The 18,709-nt window shown below is 46.5% G+C and overlaps 1 protein-coding gene and 4 non-coding genes across 6 annotated transcripts in view; all 5 read left to right on the forward strand.

The window, feature by feature from the left end:
* Positions 1-1,207: 1,207 nt before the first annotated feature.
* Positions 1,208-18,709, forward strand: part of NCAPD2 (non-SMC condensin I complex subunit D2) — a 56,650-nt gene continuing 39,148 nt past the window's right edge. Inside the window, exons 1-8 of one of the 2 annotated variants that reach the window (XM_077467114.1) lie at positions 1,208-1,284; positions 3,200-3,258; positions 4,449-4,630; positions 5,216-5,355; positions 7,213-7,343; positions 15,692-15,815; positions 16,669-16,816; positions 17,042-17,239. In XM_077467114.1, coding sequence (XP_077323240.1) covers positions 1,277-1,284; positions 3,200-3,258; positions 4,449-4,630; positions 5,216-5,355; positions 7,213-7,343; positions 15,692-15,815; positions 16,669-16,816; positions 17,042-17,239 — 990 coding nt within the window. In that variant the 5' untranslated portion in view covers positions 1,208-1,276. Of the gene's footprint in view, positions 1,285-3,199; positions 3,259-4,448; positions 4,631-5,215; positions 5,356-7,212; positions 7,344-15,691; positions 15,816-16,668; positions 16,817-17,041; positions 17,240-18,709 lie in introns of those variants that run through there. The other variant, XM_077467115.1, reaches the window with a different exon arrangement.
* On the forward strand, positions 1,324-1,640 carry LOC143956992 (small nucleolar RNA U85). Its single transcript, XR_013270033.1, has one exon. It is a non-coding gene; the product is annotated as a small nucleolar RNA U85 (small nucleolar RNA).
* LOC143956991 (small nucleolar RNA U85) lies at positions 3,554-3,867 on the forward strand. The gene has a single exon (XR_013270032.1). It is a non-coding gene; the product is annotated as a small nucleolar RNA U85 (small nucleolar RNA).
* LOC143956997 (small nucleolar RNA U85) lies at positions 6,797-7,106 on the forward strand. Its single transcript, XR_013270038.1, has one exon. It is a non-coding gene; the product is annotated as a small nucleolar RNA U85 (small nucleolar RNA).
* On the forward strand, positions 10,585-10,897 carry LOC143956995 (small nucleolar RNA U85). Its single transcript, XR_013270036.1, has one exon. It is a non-coding gene; the product is annotated as a small nucleolar RNA U85 (small nucleolar RNA).

Genomic DNA, 18,709 nt, shown 5'->3' on the forward strand with positions numbered 1-18,709 from the left:
CCAGTTGAGGGCCGAAGAAAACAATTTGTGTGATTTGTGCGCCTCTCTTCTCCTATGTAAGGTAAAGGAGAGAAATGTCTCCATAAAGAGGACTGTCATCTTATTTCTATTACATGATCTCCATAAAGAGGACCTGTCATCTCTTATTTCTGTTACATGATCCCCATAAAGAGGACCCGTCATCTCTTATTTCTATTACGAGATCTCCATAAAGAGGACCCGTCATCTCTTATTTCTATTACATGATCTCCATAAAGAGGACCCGTCATCTCTTATTTCTATTACATGATCTCCATAAAGAGGACCTGTCATCTCTTATTTCTATTACATGATCTCCATAAAGAGGACCTGTCATCTCTTATTTCTATTACATGATCTCCATAAAGAGGACCTGTCATCTCTTATTTCTATTACATGATCTCCATAAAGAGGACCTGTCATCTCTTATTTCTATTACATGATCTCCATAAAGAGGACCCGTCATCTCTTATTTCTATTACATGAGATTTCCATAAAGAGGACCTGTCATCTCTTATTTCTATTACATGATCCCCATAAAGAGGACCCCGTCATCTCTTATTTCTATTACATGAGATCTCCATAAAGAGGACCTGTCATCTCTTATTTCTATTACATGAGATCCCCATAAAGAGGACCCGTCATCTCTTATTTCTATTACATGATCTCCATAAAGAGGACCTGTCATCTCTTATTTCTATTACATGAGATCTCCATAAAGAGGACCCGTCATCTCTTATTTCTATTATATGAGATCTCCATAAAGAGGACCCGTCATCTCTTATTTCTGTTACATGATCTCCATAAAGAGGACCCATTATTTCTATTACATGAGGTCTCTCCATTCCTTGTTTTAGGAAGAAAAGTGATCAAAATTAGAGCGCCCCTATCAAACATACTTAGTTCACATATGTAAATGGGGATCACGTCAGAGCAAGACAATAATTCTAGCACTAGATCTCCTCTAACTCTAAACATGTAACGTGAGAATTATTTTATTTTATTTTTCCCCCATCACCTATGAGGTTTTTCAAGTATCAGTTTGTTGCTCTTCCCCCCTTCCTTGAGTGTGTGCAATATTATTTGAAAAGTTCAGGAACGTTTTCTCCTCTATGGAGGTTTAGATGACGTGTTTATTTTGCTTCTTTGTTTTTTACACTTTTTATTTTTTATTTTTTTTGTCCTTTCAGTTTATAAAGCGTCTCTCCGCTCTCAGGGTCCGCAGTGCGTCCTTCAGCACTTTGATGCGTTGTACAGCATGCTATAGTAAGTATCTCCTTCATCTTTCTGCCGTCTTCCTCCGCAGCCACATGATGATGAGTCCAAGGCGAATGTGACTCCTCCTTCCTCTGGGTGTGGTCTCTGCCTGTGGCCCCTCCCCTGGTCTGTAATCTTGGTGGTTGTGGAGAAGGATCTCGCTGCCACTGTAAGGCCAGACCTACAGCAGCTTAATCGCGGGTCTGTCTCGTCCAATCCTGCCCTCCGAAGTCAGGGTGTGCAGATCCCGAGGGGGACCTACAGACTGTGCCGGTGACCAGCAGGGGGCAGGGCAGAGCTCATCACTCGCTGACGGAGGTAACGGGGGGGAGATGTGAGCACATGTCTTTGGTAATCTGATGGCGAGCTGGAAATCCACAACTTCTCCATTTAATAGACTTTGGGTGTAGGACCGCCTTGGGGATAATTCTCTATTTACTAAAGAGCCAAGGTTTATAGATAAAACTGGAAGCGCTGTAATCTGATGATGTCAAAAATCCATGGCGGTATTTTATGGACCTTCCTGGATGTAGAACCGCTTTTTACTGAAAATGGAGCTTTGTTAGAAACGGGAGTTGCTTTCTATGTAGAAACCTGCCACTTGTACATGGTGAGGCCTCTGGGGCTTATTTACCAAAGGAAAATCCACTTTGCCGTGCACTTAGATGTGCAGTCGTCGTAGATCTAAGGGGGACATGGAGGAAAATGCATTTTTAACTCGCACATGATTGTATGACAAAAACAGCAGAGCTTCCCCCCCCTCATTTTATATCTACCCCTCAGATTTAGAGCGACTGCACGTCTAAGTGCACTTGCAGTAGAAAGTGGATTTGCCTTTCGTAAATAACCCCACATTGTGTCCATGAGTTCTGAAATATTTTTTGTTTTGAAAGCATTAATTGTAGATACCACTAGATGGAGCCAGTGACTAACTTAATGGTCAGGTGAATTGGGGTGGAGACCATGTGACCGGTTCCTTGTGTTCTAGGGTTATACCAGTGCCAATATATTCCAAGCATTTACATGAGTATCGGAACTCGTACAAATGGCTTCTGTATTGGGCCAGGCATCCTCAGTGTAGGGGGGGGGGGGGGCGGCTCAGCATCACAGGTGATCAGTGCAGCGATGGGGGACAGTTACAAGCACTTAATACCCCCCCCCCCCCCCCCCCTCCCCCACATAGCCTTTCAATAAAGATGCTGACAGCTGCTTCTCCCTCCTGTGGCCTTCAGCTGCTTTACTAAAAGGCTATATGGGAGGGGGGGGGGGGCGTGGAGACCCCGTGCTTGTAACTGCCCCGTCGCATCACCGATTACCTTCGACTGTCCTGTGCTCCTCCATGTGTTTTCCTCTGCTCATTGTCCTGTCCCCTCCCAAATCTGTCAGGATGTAGAGTAGAGGAAGGAGTTGGTAAATGTAATTTACCAGCTCCTTCCTTTTTTTTTTTTTTTTTTTTTTTTTTTTTCTGAATGCAGTCCATTCATAACTGAGCATTGTAAACGGTTTCCTCTGATTCAGTTTGAGTGGAGAGGAGCCTCTGTCTCCTCTCCATTCATCATCCGTGTAGCTGAGCCTGCAGATAAAGGGACTGGGGAATCTGTGTCCTCAGTCCCTTTCCCTCAGAGGAGATCTCTCACCACCTGTTACCCCCCCCCCCCCCTAACAGGGCTGATAACAAAAAGAGAATAATTCAGGTAAATTGTAAAAAAAAAAAGACTGCCTGCCACTGTCGCATTACTTAAAGTATATAGGTACTTTAAAAAAAAAAAGTGTTAGTGTATACTGTAAGGCTGGATCATGCTGTTCATGTACAGGGCTATGGGGGGGGGGGGGGGGGGTGGCAGGTTATATAGCCATGTGATGAGGGTGTGGGATTATATACTTTGTGTGGTTTATCCTATTCTGACTTCCTATCTTCTTCCAGCCATTTCCGCACCATCGACTCCTCTATGAAAGAAGATTTGCTGGAGCTCCTTGTGAAAGGTAGGTCTCCGCTCTTACTGGAGGTGTTCTGTAGTCCGGTGCTGTGTATTCATGAATACTATTCTTAGTGCAGTGGTGATGCGGGCTCGTAATGTGGAAGATGATGGTAAATACCGGCTAATATGGATCGTTCTGTTCATCTCGGATCTCCTCTCTGATTAGATCTCTTAGTGATTCCCTTTACTTAGTGATAGTGATTCCCTTTACTGAGCTTGTTATGTAATTCTGTGTATATAATATAATCCTCTCCTAGGCAAGGATGTCTGCAAAAATTCTTTAAATATTTTCCTCCCCGGCCACATGATGAGTCCAAGGCGAATGTGACTCCTCCTTCCTCTGGGTGTGGTCTCTGCCCGTTGGCCCCTCCCCCGGTCTGTAATCTTGGTGGTTGTGCAGAAGTAACTCGCTGCCACTGTAAGGCCAGACCTACAGCAGCTTAATCGTGGGTCTGTCTCATCCAATCCTGCCCTCCGAAGTCAGAGTGTGCAGATCCCGAGGGGACCTACAGACTGTGCCGGTGACCAGCAGGGGGGCAGGGCAGAGTCGTCACTCGCTGACGGAGGTAACGGGGGGGAGATGTGAGCACATGTCTTTGGTAATCTGATGGCGAGCTGGAAATCCACAACTTCTCCATTTTATAGACTTTGGGTGTAGGACCACCTTAGGAAATCCTCTATTTACTAAAGAACCAATATTTCTATGTAAACACTTGCAGCATCTACTTTTTTGAGGTCCTCTGTCCATGACTGTTCTAAAATATAGCTTTCTTATAACCTAATATATTGTAGACTTCCTTAACAAAGGGCCAGTTCACTGTCCTCAAGACTGTAGAGGGTCCAGACTTGCCATTGGGAGTAGAAATTGTCCTGGGGTCAGTGGGCGTATAATCCATAATCTTTGTCAGTGGGGAGGGATGGTGCCCCAGTGGTTAGCGTCAGTGGGGGGGGGGGGGTATAGTGCCCTCTGGTTGGGTTGGGAGGCATGGTGCCCTGCTGATAAAGGCAAGCGAAGGGCCAAGGTTTGGAGACTAATCTGGGCAGAAACCAACTTATTTTTTTTTCTTCTGCTGGATTGTAATGAAAACATTGGCTGGTAAGAGGAGTAGAGGACATGTGAACGGTTCTTTTTATTTCAGACATGTGACTAGAGTTCCTTGTTCATGCCTAATCTTCCATCCTATCTTCTTCCAGCCACTTCCCAGCATGCCGCTGAGCTCCCGGCAGTCCTGGAAGATCTGTCCCTGGCTCAGGCGGATAAGAACACTCAGCTCAATACTCTGAAGATGAATTGCTTTCTGCTTGTACATTTGGTTGAGGCCTTTGAGGTGGAGACTTACAAAGCGGCCTTGGGGAATGTGGAGCCCAGTGGTAAGGTAAGAGGCTTGCCCAGTCTATAGCAGTTTGGTGCGGGGTTGTTCTTAAGGGCCGGTTCACACAGGGGGCGACACGACTTCCCGTGCCGCGACCTGAGAAGTCGCCCCCGTCCTGTCCAATGGAACCGTTCTAAGAGGAGCGACTCGAGTCGCTCCGACTCAGAAAAAAGGTTCCTGTACTACTTTTGGGCGACCTCGGGGCGACTTGCATTGACTTCTATACAGAAGTCATTTGCAAGTCGCCGCTGAGGTCGCGGCGAGGCAAGTCGTGTCGCCTCGCATCGCCCCCTGTGGAACCGAGCCTTAAGGAAACCAGTTGTGGAAAAACAGAGGGGACCATTACTGACCTCTACTTCTGCAGCTGCTTGTTGCCTGGTTGACTTGTTGGCTCTCCTCGTTTTTTAGTACATTTAATGATTGGCTTGCTGGTATGCTGACTGTCTTCCCAATCATGAACGGGTAATACAGCTGAGAAGTCCTTACCAGCAAACTACCCCTGGGTCAGATATTTTCAGGAGCTGCTCACCAGGAGCATCCCTTGTATTTCTCTAATGGCGGCCTTACTTAATGTTTCTTTGCTCTCAGGGAAGGAAGGCAAAGTCCAAAGCTGACGGCTTCCTTTGGGAAACGGAACGAGAAAATGTCCTGCAGACCATCACACACCTCCTCCAACTAGACATCCGGAGGCTATGGAGCATGTCGCTGATCGAGGAGGAGTTTATCAGGTGTGGGGTTTTTTTTTTTATTTTTTTTGGGTGAGGGTGTGTTTATTCCTCGTTAAACACGGGTTGATTTGCTAAAAATAGAATGGCTGCCGTGCACAGCACCAGATCTTGCAATCGGTTTCTGTGTGTTGGGGCTCCCCCCCCCCCAAGCCTAAATTGGAGTGGCACCCAAAAGGGGAAGCTCTGCTTTTAGGCCTGCATCAGCCCCCCCCCCCCCTCTTGGCATGTTTTTGTTACTATGTGTTTTGGCGCTGGGAGAGAAGTCAATGGTGAAGGGTGTGTTGATTACATTGTGTGTTTATAAGAAGTCAGCAGATACGGGGTGTTTTTTTTTTTTTTGGGTAGCTGTTGACTCGATGAACCAAAAATATACAACTTGGGTTCCTCCTTTTTAATTGAACAAGCTGAAGTCGGAAGTGATTGGCCACCATGCAAAGCTGCAACAGATTCTGCGCACTCCAGTTTAGCAAATCAACCCCATATTTACTAACCACACGTTGGGGAAGATATCTGGGGTATCTACATATTTGCACTTTAAAAGTCATTAAAATATGTAAAGGCGAGGTTCCACTTAGAGGAAACATTTTTTTATTGTGTTTTTTTTTGTTTATCTTTTTGAGTAGCCTGCAGATCATTACACCTGCAATCAGTGGATGGCGAGTGCAATTTTGGGCTGCTGCAAAATCTTCATCCAGCACTCTGCCCCTACTTCTATACACGCTGTCAGCCGCAGAGCTGGAGGAAGATTTAATGGACTGGCTGCACTGATTACCGCACTCATAGGCCTCTGAAAACTACAAGACCGTCTGCCGCAGACTGGGCTTGTAGTTTTTTTTTTTTTTTTTCCTTTCACAGATCCCCTGTAAATGAGTGATGTGACTGCATTCAGAGCCCAGCACAGGCGATTTTAAATGTGACAGCTGCTGCAGGGTAGAGGAAACCTCACCTGCTGTCAAGGGAAGGTGCAGGTCACTTGCACCATGCTACAGGTACACCTTTAAATATGGTTGTGTCGTGGTGCAAATCTTGAAATTTGGCCCTTGGCTGGCTGTATACAGAGGAAATCAAATGCTCAGTTTTAAGTCTCGGCCAACTCCTGCTGAACCAACCAAGACTCACACCATGTATGGCTGGATTTTACATGTTTATGGCAGAGGGATGTCCCTACAATTGCTGGTAATAAGAAAGATTTGACCATTTAACACAGTGAACATTGTGTAGGGCACTAATGCCTACCATGTTTTGTTGTAATGAGTGACCCTCAGCTAGCTCTCCAGCAGACGCTGAAAGCTGGCAGTGTGCTGTAAGCAGATTTTGCATTGGGTGCCTAGTCAGGGCGCTGGCACTGCTTCTTCACCCCATATGTCGCCTCTGTTGGCGGTGTATGGTGGGCTACAGGATAACCATTTTAAACATGAACAGCTGCTTTTTAACCTATTCTGCCGCGTGATGACAAAAAGGCAAATGTGACTCCTCCTTCCTCTGGGTGTGGTCTCTGCCCGTGGCCCCCGGTCTGTAATCTTGGTGGCTGTGGAGAAGGATCTCGCTGCCGCTGTAAGGCCAGACCTACAGCAGCTTAATTGCGGGTCTGTCTCATCCAATCCTGCCCTCCGAAGTCAGGGTGTGCAGAGACTGAGGGGGACCTACAGGAGGTGCGGGGACCAATAAGGGGGCAGGGCAGAGGTCGTCACCCACCAATGGGGGGAAGAAGGGGAAATGTGAGCACATATTTCTTAGGTAACCTGATGGCAAAATGTATGAGATCCGATAGGAATCTGAGTGAAATGCTTGTTTTGCATTTCATCTTTCTGACCTGTGGGTGGGGTTTTTATTTATCTTTTTCCTTCTCTTCCTCAGCATGGTAACCGGCTGCTGCTATAAGATGATGGAAAATCCGAGGTATAGGAGCTCTGAAGAACAAGCCGGCTGTGGGGAGGCATTATCGCACCTCCTGGGAGTGGCTGTAAAACGCTCCAATGATACGCTGAGTAAGTACCGGAAATGTGATTTCTTAAATGGGAAGTAAACCCTGATGTGTTTTGCTCCCTGCAAATTTAAAAGCATAATAGATTAGTATACAATGCATACTAGCCCATTATGTGTCACTTGCCTGCAAATGAAGCCCGTGCTGACTGCGTCGTCCTCCTTCATCCCTCTTCCTTCTGTGGCCGCGGACTCCGGCTTTGTGACTGGCCAGAGCCACGTGACTTCACTCCCGCGCATGCGCCGTCAGTCACGGCACGGAGGTGCGTGTCTTCAGCGCATGCACCGATGACTATATTGGTGCACTAAAAAGTGAAATCTCCTACACGATGCTCATTTCGCAGATGGTTTCCACTACTTCTAGGCAAGCCTAGAATAAGGCTTGCCTATAGGTAAAAGTGGGGGGCAAAATTTTTTTACAACCATTCCTGCCTGCGCTATATCCAAAAGACTGCTACAGGCTTACTTTGCCGGGAGGGTGTCCTGTAATTGCACTGCCTGCGCTCTGCGTCCTTCGGACACAATTTATCACTGATCTGGGTAATGGGCCAATCACAGCAGCCCCTTTACCACGTGATCAGCTGTGTCCAATGACAGCTGATTGTGATGTGAACACAAACCAGTTATTGGTATACCTTTCTTCATGCTGACAGCGTGAGGAAGAGAGATGCTAACCGGCTTGTGTTAAAGGGATAAGTACAATGATCAATGCTGCCAATCGGTGCTGACCAGCGCCTCCTTATTGGTGCTCAACTGCCATAATGCAATATGACATCAGCAAAGTGCTTTAAGTATTCTGATCGGACGTGATCATGATATCTAGTGGGGGCGCGATAGCGGGTGCTATGTGTCAGTCTTGCATACATACCGCAAACTTCGCTCGTGGTATGGTACCTCTGAGAGGCTTCCTGCCACGTGATCAGCTGTGACCAATCACATCTGATCATCTTGTGAACCAGAAAGTGCTGATTAAATGGCTTTCCTCGGTTCACGCTGACAGGAATAGCCGGACCGGTGGCTCTCCCTGTCAGAGCAGGGGGTGGGTGGGTGTGACAGGCTCACCCGGGAAAGGCTTTTGGAGTGGACTGAATGCTAGCCACTTGCCTACCGATTATGGGCCCTGCCATTTGAGGGAGCTACGAGTAGTTGGCAAGATTTTCTATTATGTAATGCAAAAGAGATTATTGAGGAGGAAATGATGGTCTCTGCATGCTTGGGACATGTATAGCAGACGTATTTAAAGGAATGCTAATGAGATCTGGAAAGCCTTGGGTCTCCTGTTGTCTACTAGAGTGGCTTCTAAGAGTATTTCACCCATCATTGTTTGTGCGAATTTAACCCTGCTATTGTATGAAGGAGTTCTGTGTTTATGTCTAAAAGGTCATATCTCTGGGTAAATGACTTGGTAAACTAGCTCTTAATTATGTTTCTGGTTACAGGTGTATTGTTGGAGCAATATGAACAGGAGGGAGGAACCTCCTCTTTACAGGCATACCCCACTTTTAAGTACACAATGGGGGGTTTATTTACTAAAGGTGGAAAGTGCAAAATCGGTCTCACTTCTACATAGAAACCAATGAGCTTCTAAGCCCCAGCTTGTTCAATTTAAGCTAACTGGAAGCTCATAGGTTTCTATCCATAAGTGTGTTTGTGGGTTTTTTTTTTTTTTTTTCAGCTTTAGTAAATCCCTTTGTGTAACTAAAAAGTGGGGTATGCCTGTACTGTATATAAGGCTTGTATTCTTGTTCTAATAAACTGTGTTAAAAATGTTGTCATATGGTTAGTGTTTGCATGACCACACAATTGTCATTCAAAATGTGACAACTTGGCCGTTTCTTGTTCTGGTTTCTGCTGTGGTAAGCAGACCTGGAATGGGTAGCCCCTTTACAGACTGGAGGCGTCTTATCTTCATGCATGAAGGTAAAAACCTGTGTGCAGCGGCCCCCCTCAGCCCCTAATACTTACCTGAACTCCCTCTCAATCCACTGATGAGCACAAGAGATTCTTCCAGGTCTCTTTTCTCATTGGCTAGTAGTTGGAGCCATTGGCTACTGTCAGTCACAGCCAGTGAGCCAACTGGTAGAGAGCAGGGGGTGGGCTGAGGCATGGCTTTCTCTTATGGACACGGGCATGGCTCAGGAGGGGGCCCATGCACCAGTGTCCCCAGAGCAAGCACCCTGCTATGGGGGGGGGCGGCACTGGCTAAAGAGGGGCCAGGATTGTGGCTGCTCTGTGCAAAACCATTACGCAGAGCAGGTAAGTATAACTTGTGGGGGGTTTATTTTTTATTTGGGGGGGGGGGGGGGGGTAAGGTGTGGGTGATTGTCACTTTTAAGTGTTTACGCCTATGATGCAAGGGCAAAGAAGATCAAGGTGGCACCCCCTCCACCAGGTTCTGTAAATTTATGATGTGCTTTCAGGCTCCCTGGATAAAATTTTCCTTGAACCAATGGGATCCTTTGATTAAATTCTCCCCCCCCACCGGGTCCATTTATCTTCTCCTTCTGGCTTTTCATTCCCCTATGAATTGGGTGATATATGAGAATGAGACTCTGGATTGTTTGCTGTGTGGTGGCGGCTGATGATCGGCTCTGCGGGCCGTGAGCAGTTGGGCCGAGCACACAACCTTTAAGTGGAACTACACTTCATCTGAACACCAAAAAAAACGCAATTTTTAATTCATTTTTAATATTCAAAGCAAACTCGCCCATCATGCTTTATTTTGTTGCGAAATCACTTTGAAAACACCCCTCTGGGGCAGTGGCCATCTTGAGTAAGGGCATGTGATTCATGTAGCATTTACTTCCTGGAAGCCACCTGCCCTTAGCTCAAGCAGGACAGGGTATGCTTAGCTGAGGCAGTCCCTCCTTTACTGAAGACTCCCGGGACTGCTTAGGCCAGGAAGTAACTCGAAATGTAGAAAGGGGAAAAAAAAAAAAAAAAAGTTTAAAACAAATATAATATGCTTTCCTATCCCATTTTCTAATACTAGCAGTGTGCTGATTAAAAATGGTTCTTGTTGATTGACGTTCTGGTTTAATTTTCCCTCATACAATATTAGCAAGGTATGTAAAACATTTAACCAAAACCGGTCATATTTGTGAATGTTGCCATTACTGACCCCCTGAAAATACTATATGCCTGGCTGTCATGCAGATACCCTGTCCATGCTGGCTTAGTGGGCGGTCCTTGCCTGCATGCATCATTACCTCATACAGTACCAGCAAATTTTTTATGTTTGTTGCTGCCGCGTGATGAGACAAAGGCAAATGTGACTCCTCCTTCCTCTGGGTGTGGTCTCTGCCCGTGGCCCCTCCCCCGGTCTGTAATCTTGGTGGCTCTGGAGAAGGATCTCGCTGCCGCTGTAAGGCCAGACCTACAGCAGCTTTATCGCGGGTCTGTCTCATCCAATCCTGCCCTCCGAAGTCAGGGTGTGCAGAGACTGAGGGGGACCTACAGGAAGTGCGGGGACCAATAAGGGGGGCAGGACAGAGGTCATCACCCACCAATGGGGGAAGGGGAGATGTGAGCACATAATATCTTTGGTAACCTGATGGCAAAATTAATGACCTAACGCCGCGAAAAATTCTCTGCCCTCCGCAGTGCAGGGAATGAGGGATCCAGCCGGGGGGCAGAGTTCTTTGCATGTTAAGATAAGACAGATGTGAGGCCAGATCTTTAATCTCATGGTGGGGGGGGGGGTGGTAGTCCCGTAGTTTCTGAACCAGTGATGGCCAACTCTTGTTATACAGTGCATACTGCAGCTCCTGGCTTTCAACATTGGGACACTTGCCTGTTCCTTAGTCCAGCAATGTTGGCACAGCAGCTGATGTTTATGTCCGGGTGCTGCTTCTGCCGCCGTCATTGCTGATAAGGAAAGCCAGCACTGTAGACTCTGGCTTCATGGCCAGTTTCCTAGTGCGATTGCATGCCTGGCTCTCGCTGTCCTGGCGGGCAAGGGGGGGTGGCCCCAGAGGGCCAACCACTTTTGGGTGGCACTCTGCTTTAATAACCACTGCTATTTCTTCTATCTAAAGGGGGTTGGAGATTGGAAATAAGGTACAGTGTATGTAAGCAATCCCCTATTTCATTTTAAATATCGGTCAGGTCTTCATTGCTTCTAGTAGATAATGATTTGTTACCTTGCTGAAAAGTGGGTGTGGCTGTTTCTTTGAAAATTATTAGGATTAGTAATTTAGTAGCATTTCCTGCCTTTCTCTTTACAGCTCGTATTTTATGCTTGTGATCCCTGTGATTGGCTCACAACATACAGAGCATCTGACTCTCTCCATATTTTTTTTTTTTTTTTTTCCTATGATCTGCATTCATTTTCACAGGCTTTGTGAGCATGTGTGGTAGAGTTCTGGGCGTTGCACACAAGGATACGGGTACAGTGCTTTGTAGTCTCATTTTATTTGTTGCAGGTTCTTTTTAAAGTGCTGTAAGTATGGTATGTATGTACATCAGTCTGTGCCCTCAGGAACTAACACTTTAGACATGAGCCATTTGACCTCCCAGCCTGCCTCTGGCATGTAGGAGGAGATCGGAGTACACAGAGGAAACCCATGCAAGCTCCAGGCAGGTAGGATTTGAACCAAAGACCCTAGTGCTGGTAGGTGGAAGTGCTAGCCCCTGTGCAAACAAATATTTTCTGCAAATGTATGTTCACAATTGTTCAAATTTTTATTCTCTACATTCAGAAGTAAACACAGTGGCTCTCGCATTGGTCACCATGAGCCACCCATCAGAGCAGTTTATGTGACCCTGAACTGGGAGACCCAGGTCCCAATTCTTAGTACAAGATGTGGGGGCTTTCTTCAAGAGTCAGTTCTCTGTGCGGCCTTTTGGCTAAAATCAAATTTTAGTATCTGTTCTTATGAGTTGCCAGAGGAGGCGCTATGCCACTCCCGAGTGTGGGAAGGGCAGATGCAAACCCAATGGGGTCATTGCACCTGGAAGGGCGGTTTCGGTAGTGACCTGTTTCTGGACGCCCTTAGGCCCCTTTCACATGGGACGGATCAGTAATGATCCTCCCGTGATGATCCGCTTGCTCAGCGGGGATCGCTCCATTGTCCCCACTGAGCTGTTGGCGGACAGGGCGGTCTCTGCACACTGTGCAGGGACCGCCCTGTCAGCTCTCTGCTCTCCTCTATGGGGGATCGGATGAGCACGGACCGTCTGTCAGTGTTCATCCGCTCTGCAGCCGGATAGAAAAATAGGATTTTCCTCCGTCTGCAGAATCGGACGATAGCGGGTGTCTGCGGATGTTTATCCGCAGACACCGCTATCACATAGGAATGCATGTATGTCCGTATTTCATCCGCAAACGGGATGGGATGAAATACGGACATAAGGTCTGCATGTGTGAAAGGGGCCTTGGAGACGTCAACTGAGTCGCGTCTGAGCCGTCCGGAAGGGTGCTCCTGGTGAGGATGGGTGCTTCGTTGGGTCCCTGGCCTTTTGGCCTAGATTGGGGTAGCTCTAGCTCTGGTCAGTTTTTCGGGAGAGAACACCAGCTCCTTCCCCACCGGGGGGAGAGGTTAGTACTTCCTGAATGTAATTAGGTAGGAGTGATGGGAGCAAAGGGTTGAGCCCGATGGCAAGGGCCTCTCTCTAAGCTCCCAGAACTATAGCCTTCCTGGCTGGGGGTGGGGGCTACACTGGTCTGGGTGTTGGTCTGGGTTGGGATGAAAAGCCTGTGGTGTATGTGCCCCTAAAGTGGCAGTTCAGGGGGTGCCATACAATCGCTGAGTGAGGGTCACTTTGATTTAGGCACCATGGTCACTTCACCATACACATGTTTTTCACACCTGCATCTAGGGCCGAGCCTTTTGGCTAGGACCAGGGGAGTTCTGTATTCCTGGCCCAAAGGGCTGCACACTGGTCAGTTTCACGTCTCCCACTTCCTTCTCACCACTTTATATTTACTCCGTGTTTGTCACTTGTTTTGGTTTGTACATGTTTTGTCACTGAGTAGAATGTGGGTCCTCGGGCCTGCCCTGAAGTCTTGGGATGGGGGGTGGACATGGCCTTTTGGCTTTAGTTCACACTCACTTATGGGGGTCTTCCCTTCAGGTGGGCCCCACCAAGTACTTGGGTGGGTCTCTTTCAGCAAACCCTCCAGAGAAAAGGGGGTCCATCTGGTTTCAGCCGGACAGACCTAGTGAAGTACCTCCGTCCCCGTCAGGAGCCTAACGCCCCAGGGGATCAGGGTAAGGTCCTTCCTATGGAGGACTAGTGTAACACCCGTTGCACTTATTTTATATTTCAATATCTTTATTAGTAAAAGAGAACAAATGGCCAAGTTCCAGACATTTAGATATACTGACATTCATTTTTCGTGTGCACTTCTTTTTTTGGCCCTGGGTGGAGTTTGTGTGTTTCACACGCCACAGGCTTTTCAAAAAATAATCTGTGCGGTGTGCCCCCAACACAAAGAGAAATGCATATATGTGGGCCTACTTTCCCGAGGACGCATATATGCGTATGGTCAACAGGAAGGGGTTAAAGTAAGTAAACCCTGATGGGTTTTACCTCTATATTCCCCTAAAAAGTAAAAGCATAATGCCCGGCGATGTCCCCCCCGCTGCTGGAAACGTCCATCTTCACCCCTCTTCTGGGGTTGTGGGCTCCAGCTCTGAACGGCCGGAGCCTCCAGTCACGGCACACGCTGAAGAAGAAACGGCACGCTGACGACATCAGTGCACTACAAGGTACATATAGGGTACGCCTTAGTATAGGCTTGCCTATACGTAAAAATCGGTCAGGGGGGTTTACAACCCCCCCCCCAAATCTATTGAATCTTCTGACCTTTTAACTTTGGATAGTAAAACTTTTTTTTTTTTTTTTTTTTTGATCTGAACCAAACTGCATGTAACTAAATCACAGCTAAACGCAGTGTGTGAATGGGGCAATAGGAAAGCATTGTGTGTTTTTAGCTGCGGTAGAAGACTATATGAAATCTGTAGCTAAAAGCACAATTCTATCCGCCTGCGTGAATGTAAAGATATAGATATCTATCTCTATGCATGGAATGCGCCTTCTGCCTTTACAACCACTTTAATACTTTCATTCTACTTGTCAATGATGTTACCAGATATTTTTCAGTTTCATAGAGGCTGTGCTTTAGTTTCCATGAATGGATGAGGCAGACCTTACCTTCACCCGCCCCCTCCTCCATTCATAGCTTTTAATTTAAAGTAGAACTATATGCAAAACTTTTCTTGGTAGAGTAAGGGAGGATTATGACCCATGCAAGACTTAATTTTGCCGTCTGTGTCCCATTAACAAAATTTTTACTTTTACTTCCTGTCCCGTAGCCAAAACGGGAAGTGAGGAAATCTTTCTTTGGCGTGCATTCCCAATGGAAGCCCTTTCCCCCCTCAATTGCTATTCTGGGAAAACCCCTAAATGTTGGCTTTGCTTTCCCTTTCGGGATTACAGTAAACGGTACAAATGGGTGGTGGGGGGGGGGGGGGGGGCGTCAGGCAGAGGTAACAAAGACCTCTAATGGGTATTCTAATCCCTCTCCACTCTATTCAAAAAAAGTTTGCATTTTGTTATACTTTAGAGCAGGGCTAAAAAGGTGGGCGTAGTGGTACAGACTGAAGAAGTCAACTATGACAGCTGGTATCGGCACAAGGAACACTTTAGATGAAATGCAAGGACCCATTCTTGTGCTGTGGGGGTTTTTATTTTATTTTTTATTTTATTTTTTTTAATCTTATCCCCCTAGGCCAGTGATGGGGAACCTTGGCACTCCAGATGTTTTGGAACTACATTTCCCATGATGCTCAACCACACTGCAGAGTCCTTGAGCATCATGGGAAATGTAGTTCCAAAACATCAGGGGTGCCAAGGTTCGCCATCACTGCCCTAGGCTAAAGCTAGCCATAGACGGGTAGGGTTCAGTGAACTCAACAAAAAAATGAACCGAATCTTCTATTCACACAAGCAATCGAATTATGTCCAAATGGAGATCGCTGCACTCTGATCAAAATTTAGACTGTCTTTACCCAACCATCCAAATTTCCCTCCATCCATGGCCAGCAGCCGGTCCTTTAACTAGCCAACCAGCCTATGTAAAGCCCCATACACACTATCAGTTTTCCTGCTGAGTTTTTTTTTTTTTTTTTTTCCCTTCAGATTTACCAAAACCATGTAATATGGAGGTCAAACCTTAGGAGTTTCAATGTGTATACAATCAGGCCGGCCCTTCTACTACATGGTTTTGGTAAACCTGAAGACAAAAATCGGCAGAAAATCTGATTGTGTGTGTGTGTGGGGCTTAAGGCTTTCTTTTCAGCACCATCTTTGCTTTTTTCTCATGATTCTCTCTACATCTTATTTTTAGGCGTCAGTGTGAAAGTCATCCAACTCCTGCAGCACTTTGAGCACCTGGCTCCTGTCCTTGTCCATGCGTTGGCGCTGTGGGCCACAGAGTATGGGATGAAGTCTCTGGTGGGAGAGATCATGAGGTGAGTGGCTTGTCCTACAAATGGTATCTAATAACCGACTTTATAAATGAGTGTGTAGTATTACTACTAGGCTTGATTTAAACCAGAATGTCTCCAAACCTTCTAAACGAAGGGCCAATTTACTGTCCTTCAGTCTTTATGGAGCCCACTGAGCATCAGTGCACCCTCGGTGGTTTTGATTGGAGTTCTGGTGCCCCATTGATATCCATGAGAATAGTTCCCCCATTGGTGTCAGTAGAGGGAATGGGTGCTCCATCTTTGGTGTCAATTGGTGAAATAGTGACCCAAGGGCCACATCCAGGCTGCGCCTTTCTTCCTTTTCCTTTGATGCTGAGGCTTCCTCATTCTTCTAATGTGTGGTAAGCAAGGGGTAGCCGCCATTTTTAGTCCAGTAGCAAAACTAATCTGTATACTATATGAGTAAGGCGTTGCATAGAAACATGTATACACATAACCAAATAGGCATTTTCTGATTATCTACATTACGTTCCTTCACAGTATTACTTTGTGTTAATTCCCTGGTGTTCCTGCCAGTCCCTCTGCTTTCCTATTAAACTGGCCACACTAAGCAAGGGCACTGCATGATCGGTTCTCTAGCTATGCTGGGAACTCGGCCTGCTCTCCTCCAATGATCAGACTTGTCCTGACACACTGCACCCTTCCCCCCCCCCCCACAAATAACATTTCAAATACCGTGTGACATAACCACCTCAATACCAGGCCAATTTTTTGTTGAGTAAAGAAGCCAGGCAATAGGATGCTAACGAGGTCCTATTTCTCTCAGTCCTGGTCTGTCTTCCTAAATATAGGAATTCTTTTTATAATGTCGCTAAACCTTTTTGCATTTTCACAGGAAGATTGGGCAGAAGTCTTGTCAGGATCTTTCCAAGGAGAGCTCCAGTGTGAAGACGTTGGCCGCCTTTATTACTCAGCTGGCTGAGCGGATTCCCACCATTGTTATGCCCAATATCAGCCTGCTGCTGGACTACCTGGATGGGGAGGTGCGCTGAGGAGCCATTCCGTTTATAGCCACCGGCAACCTCGGCCCTCCAGCTGTGGTAAAACTGCAAATCTCATCATGCCTGTGATGGTTGGGGTCTTGCTATGTCTCATGGGACTTGTAGTTGCACTACGGATGGAGGGCTGAGGTTGCGTTTGTGTGTTAATTTTTTTTGTTTGTTGTTCCCCTATATGGTCCTATATCTAGTGTTTGTTCTGATTTGCAGCCTTACATGATGAGGAACGCAGTGCTGACTGTCATGGGAGAAATGGTGGTCCGTGTTCTTAGCGGCGATCAACTGGATGACGCAGAGAAGAATACCAGAGATAATTTCCTAGACACGCTGCAGGAACACCTTCATGATATCAACACCTTTGTGCGTTCCTGTGTGATGCAGATTTTCAACCGGATTGTGCAGGAAAAGGTGCTTTTCTGTTGGACATTTACCGTGCCACTTACCATACGGTCATTGACATAGCAGTGACGTCCTATACATCAGGGTTTCTCAAACTGTTCTATGCGTACCCCTGGGGGTTATGTGCACCATGGCCAGGGGGTACTACCAGTTCTGTCTCCCGAACCCTGCCTCTTGCACACACACGCGCGCGCGCGCACACACACCCCTTGCTGTAGCAGTGTTGCGTAGGACTGTGCTAACAATGGGGGAGCGGTGTGTTGGGTCCTGTCAATGGGATGGGCCCCCATCACGTAGCCCAGATGTTTCCCTGACCAGGTGCATCCCATTGGGTAATACATTTAAAACGGCGAACAAAAGTAAAAATGCAAAGAAGGCCTTCAAAAAAAATACAAGGCTGAGGGCTCATCAGCAACCAAGCTTTATAACGAATGCAACAAGACATGCAAGGGTGTAATTAGGGCGGCTAAGATGGAACACACAGTTGCATAGTTAAGTTGAAAAAAGACAAAGTGCATCCAGTTCAACCATAAAAAAAATAAAATGGTGTACAATTCAATATACCCACAGTTGATCCAGAGGGAGGCAAAAATAGAGCAGCAGAGCATGATCCAATTTGCTACAGCGGGGGGTAAGAAAATTCCTCCCTGACCCCCCCCCCCCCCCCCCCCCCCCCAAGAGCCAATCGGATTTTCCCTGGATCAACTTTACCTATGTCAGTACCCTGACTCTTAAGAGTGAATAAATTCTAATCTGTCCTCATGGCTGAGCTCCTCCTCCATGCCTCTTATCAGTTTGGTTGCCCTTCTCTGCACTTTCTCCAGTTGCGTGATATCCTTTTTGCGAACTGATGTCCACAACTGAACTGCGTATTCCAGATGAGGTCTTATCATTTTTGCCCCTGTACAAATAAGCATCTCTCTGGAGTTCATACCTCTCAACACAAAGGACTTTGTTCGCTTTGGAAACTGCAGCTTGGCATTGCATGTTATTATTGAACTTATGATCTACCAAAACCCCCAGATCCTTCTCCACTCCCCCCCCCCAGTATGTATGATGTATATTCTTGGCTCCCCAAGTGCCTAACTTTACATTTATCAACATTAAACCTCATCTGCCACAGTCGCCCAATTAGACAGAGCATTGAGGTTGGCTTGTAAACTGGAGACATCCTCTAAGGATGTTATTCCTCTGCAAAGACAGAAATGTTACATTTGATCCCAGACCAAATATCATTTATAAAGCTATATTAAAAAGTAAGGGTCCCAACACTGAACATGAGAGACTCCTAGCGAAGGAGAGCAAAAAAAAAAATCCAAAGAAATTCTTTAAGTACGTAAACAGTAAAAAAGGACAGACCATATTGGCCCCATAAAGAATGAGGAAGGACATCTGGTTACAAAGGATGGGGAGATGACTAAGGTATTGAATTGTATTCTTCTCAGTCTTCACGAGGGAATCAGTAACCAAAACTGCAGT

The sequence above is a fragment of the Lithobates pipiens genome, unplaced genomic scaffold (assembly GCF_037356315.1).
Source record: "Lithobates pipiens isolate NorthernLeopardFrog02 unplaced genomic scaffold, aLitPip1_a1.2 Scaffold_47, whole genome shotgun sequence".
Lineage (NCBI taxonomy): Eukaryota > Metazoa > Chordata > Amphibia > Anura > Ranidae > Lithobates > Lithobates pipiens.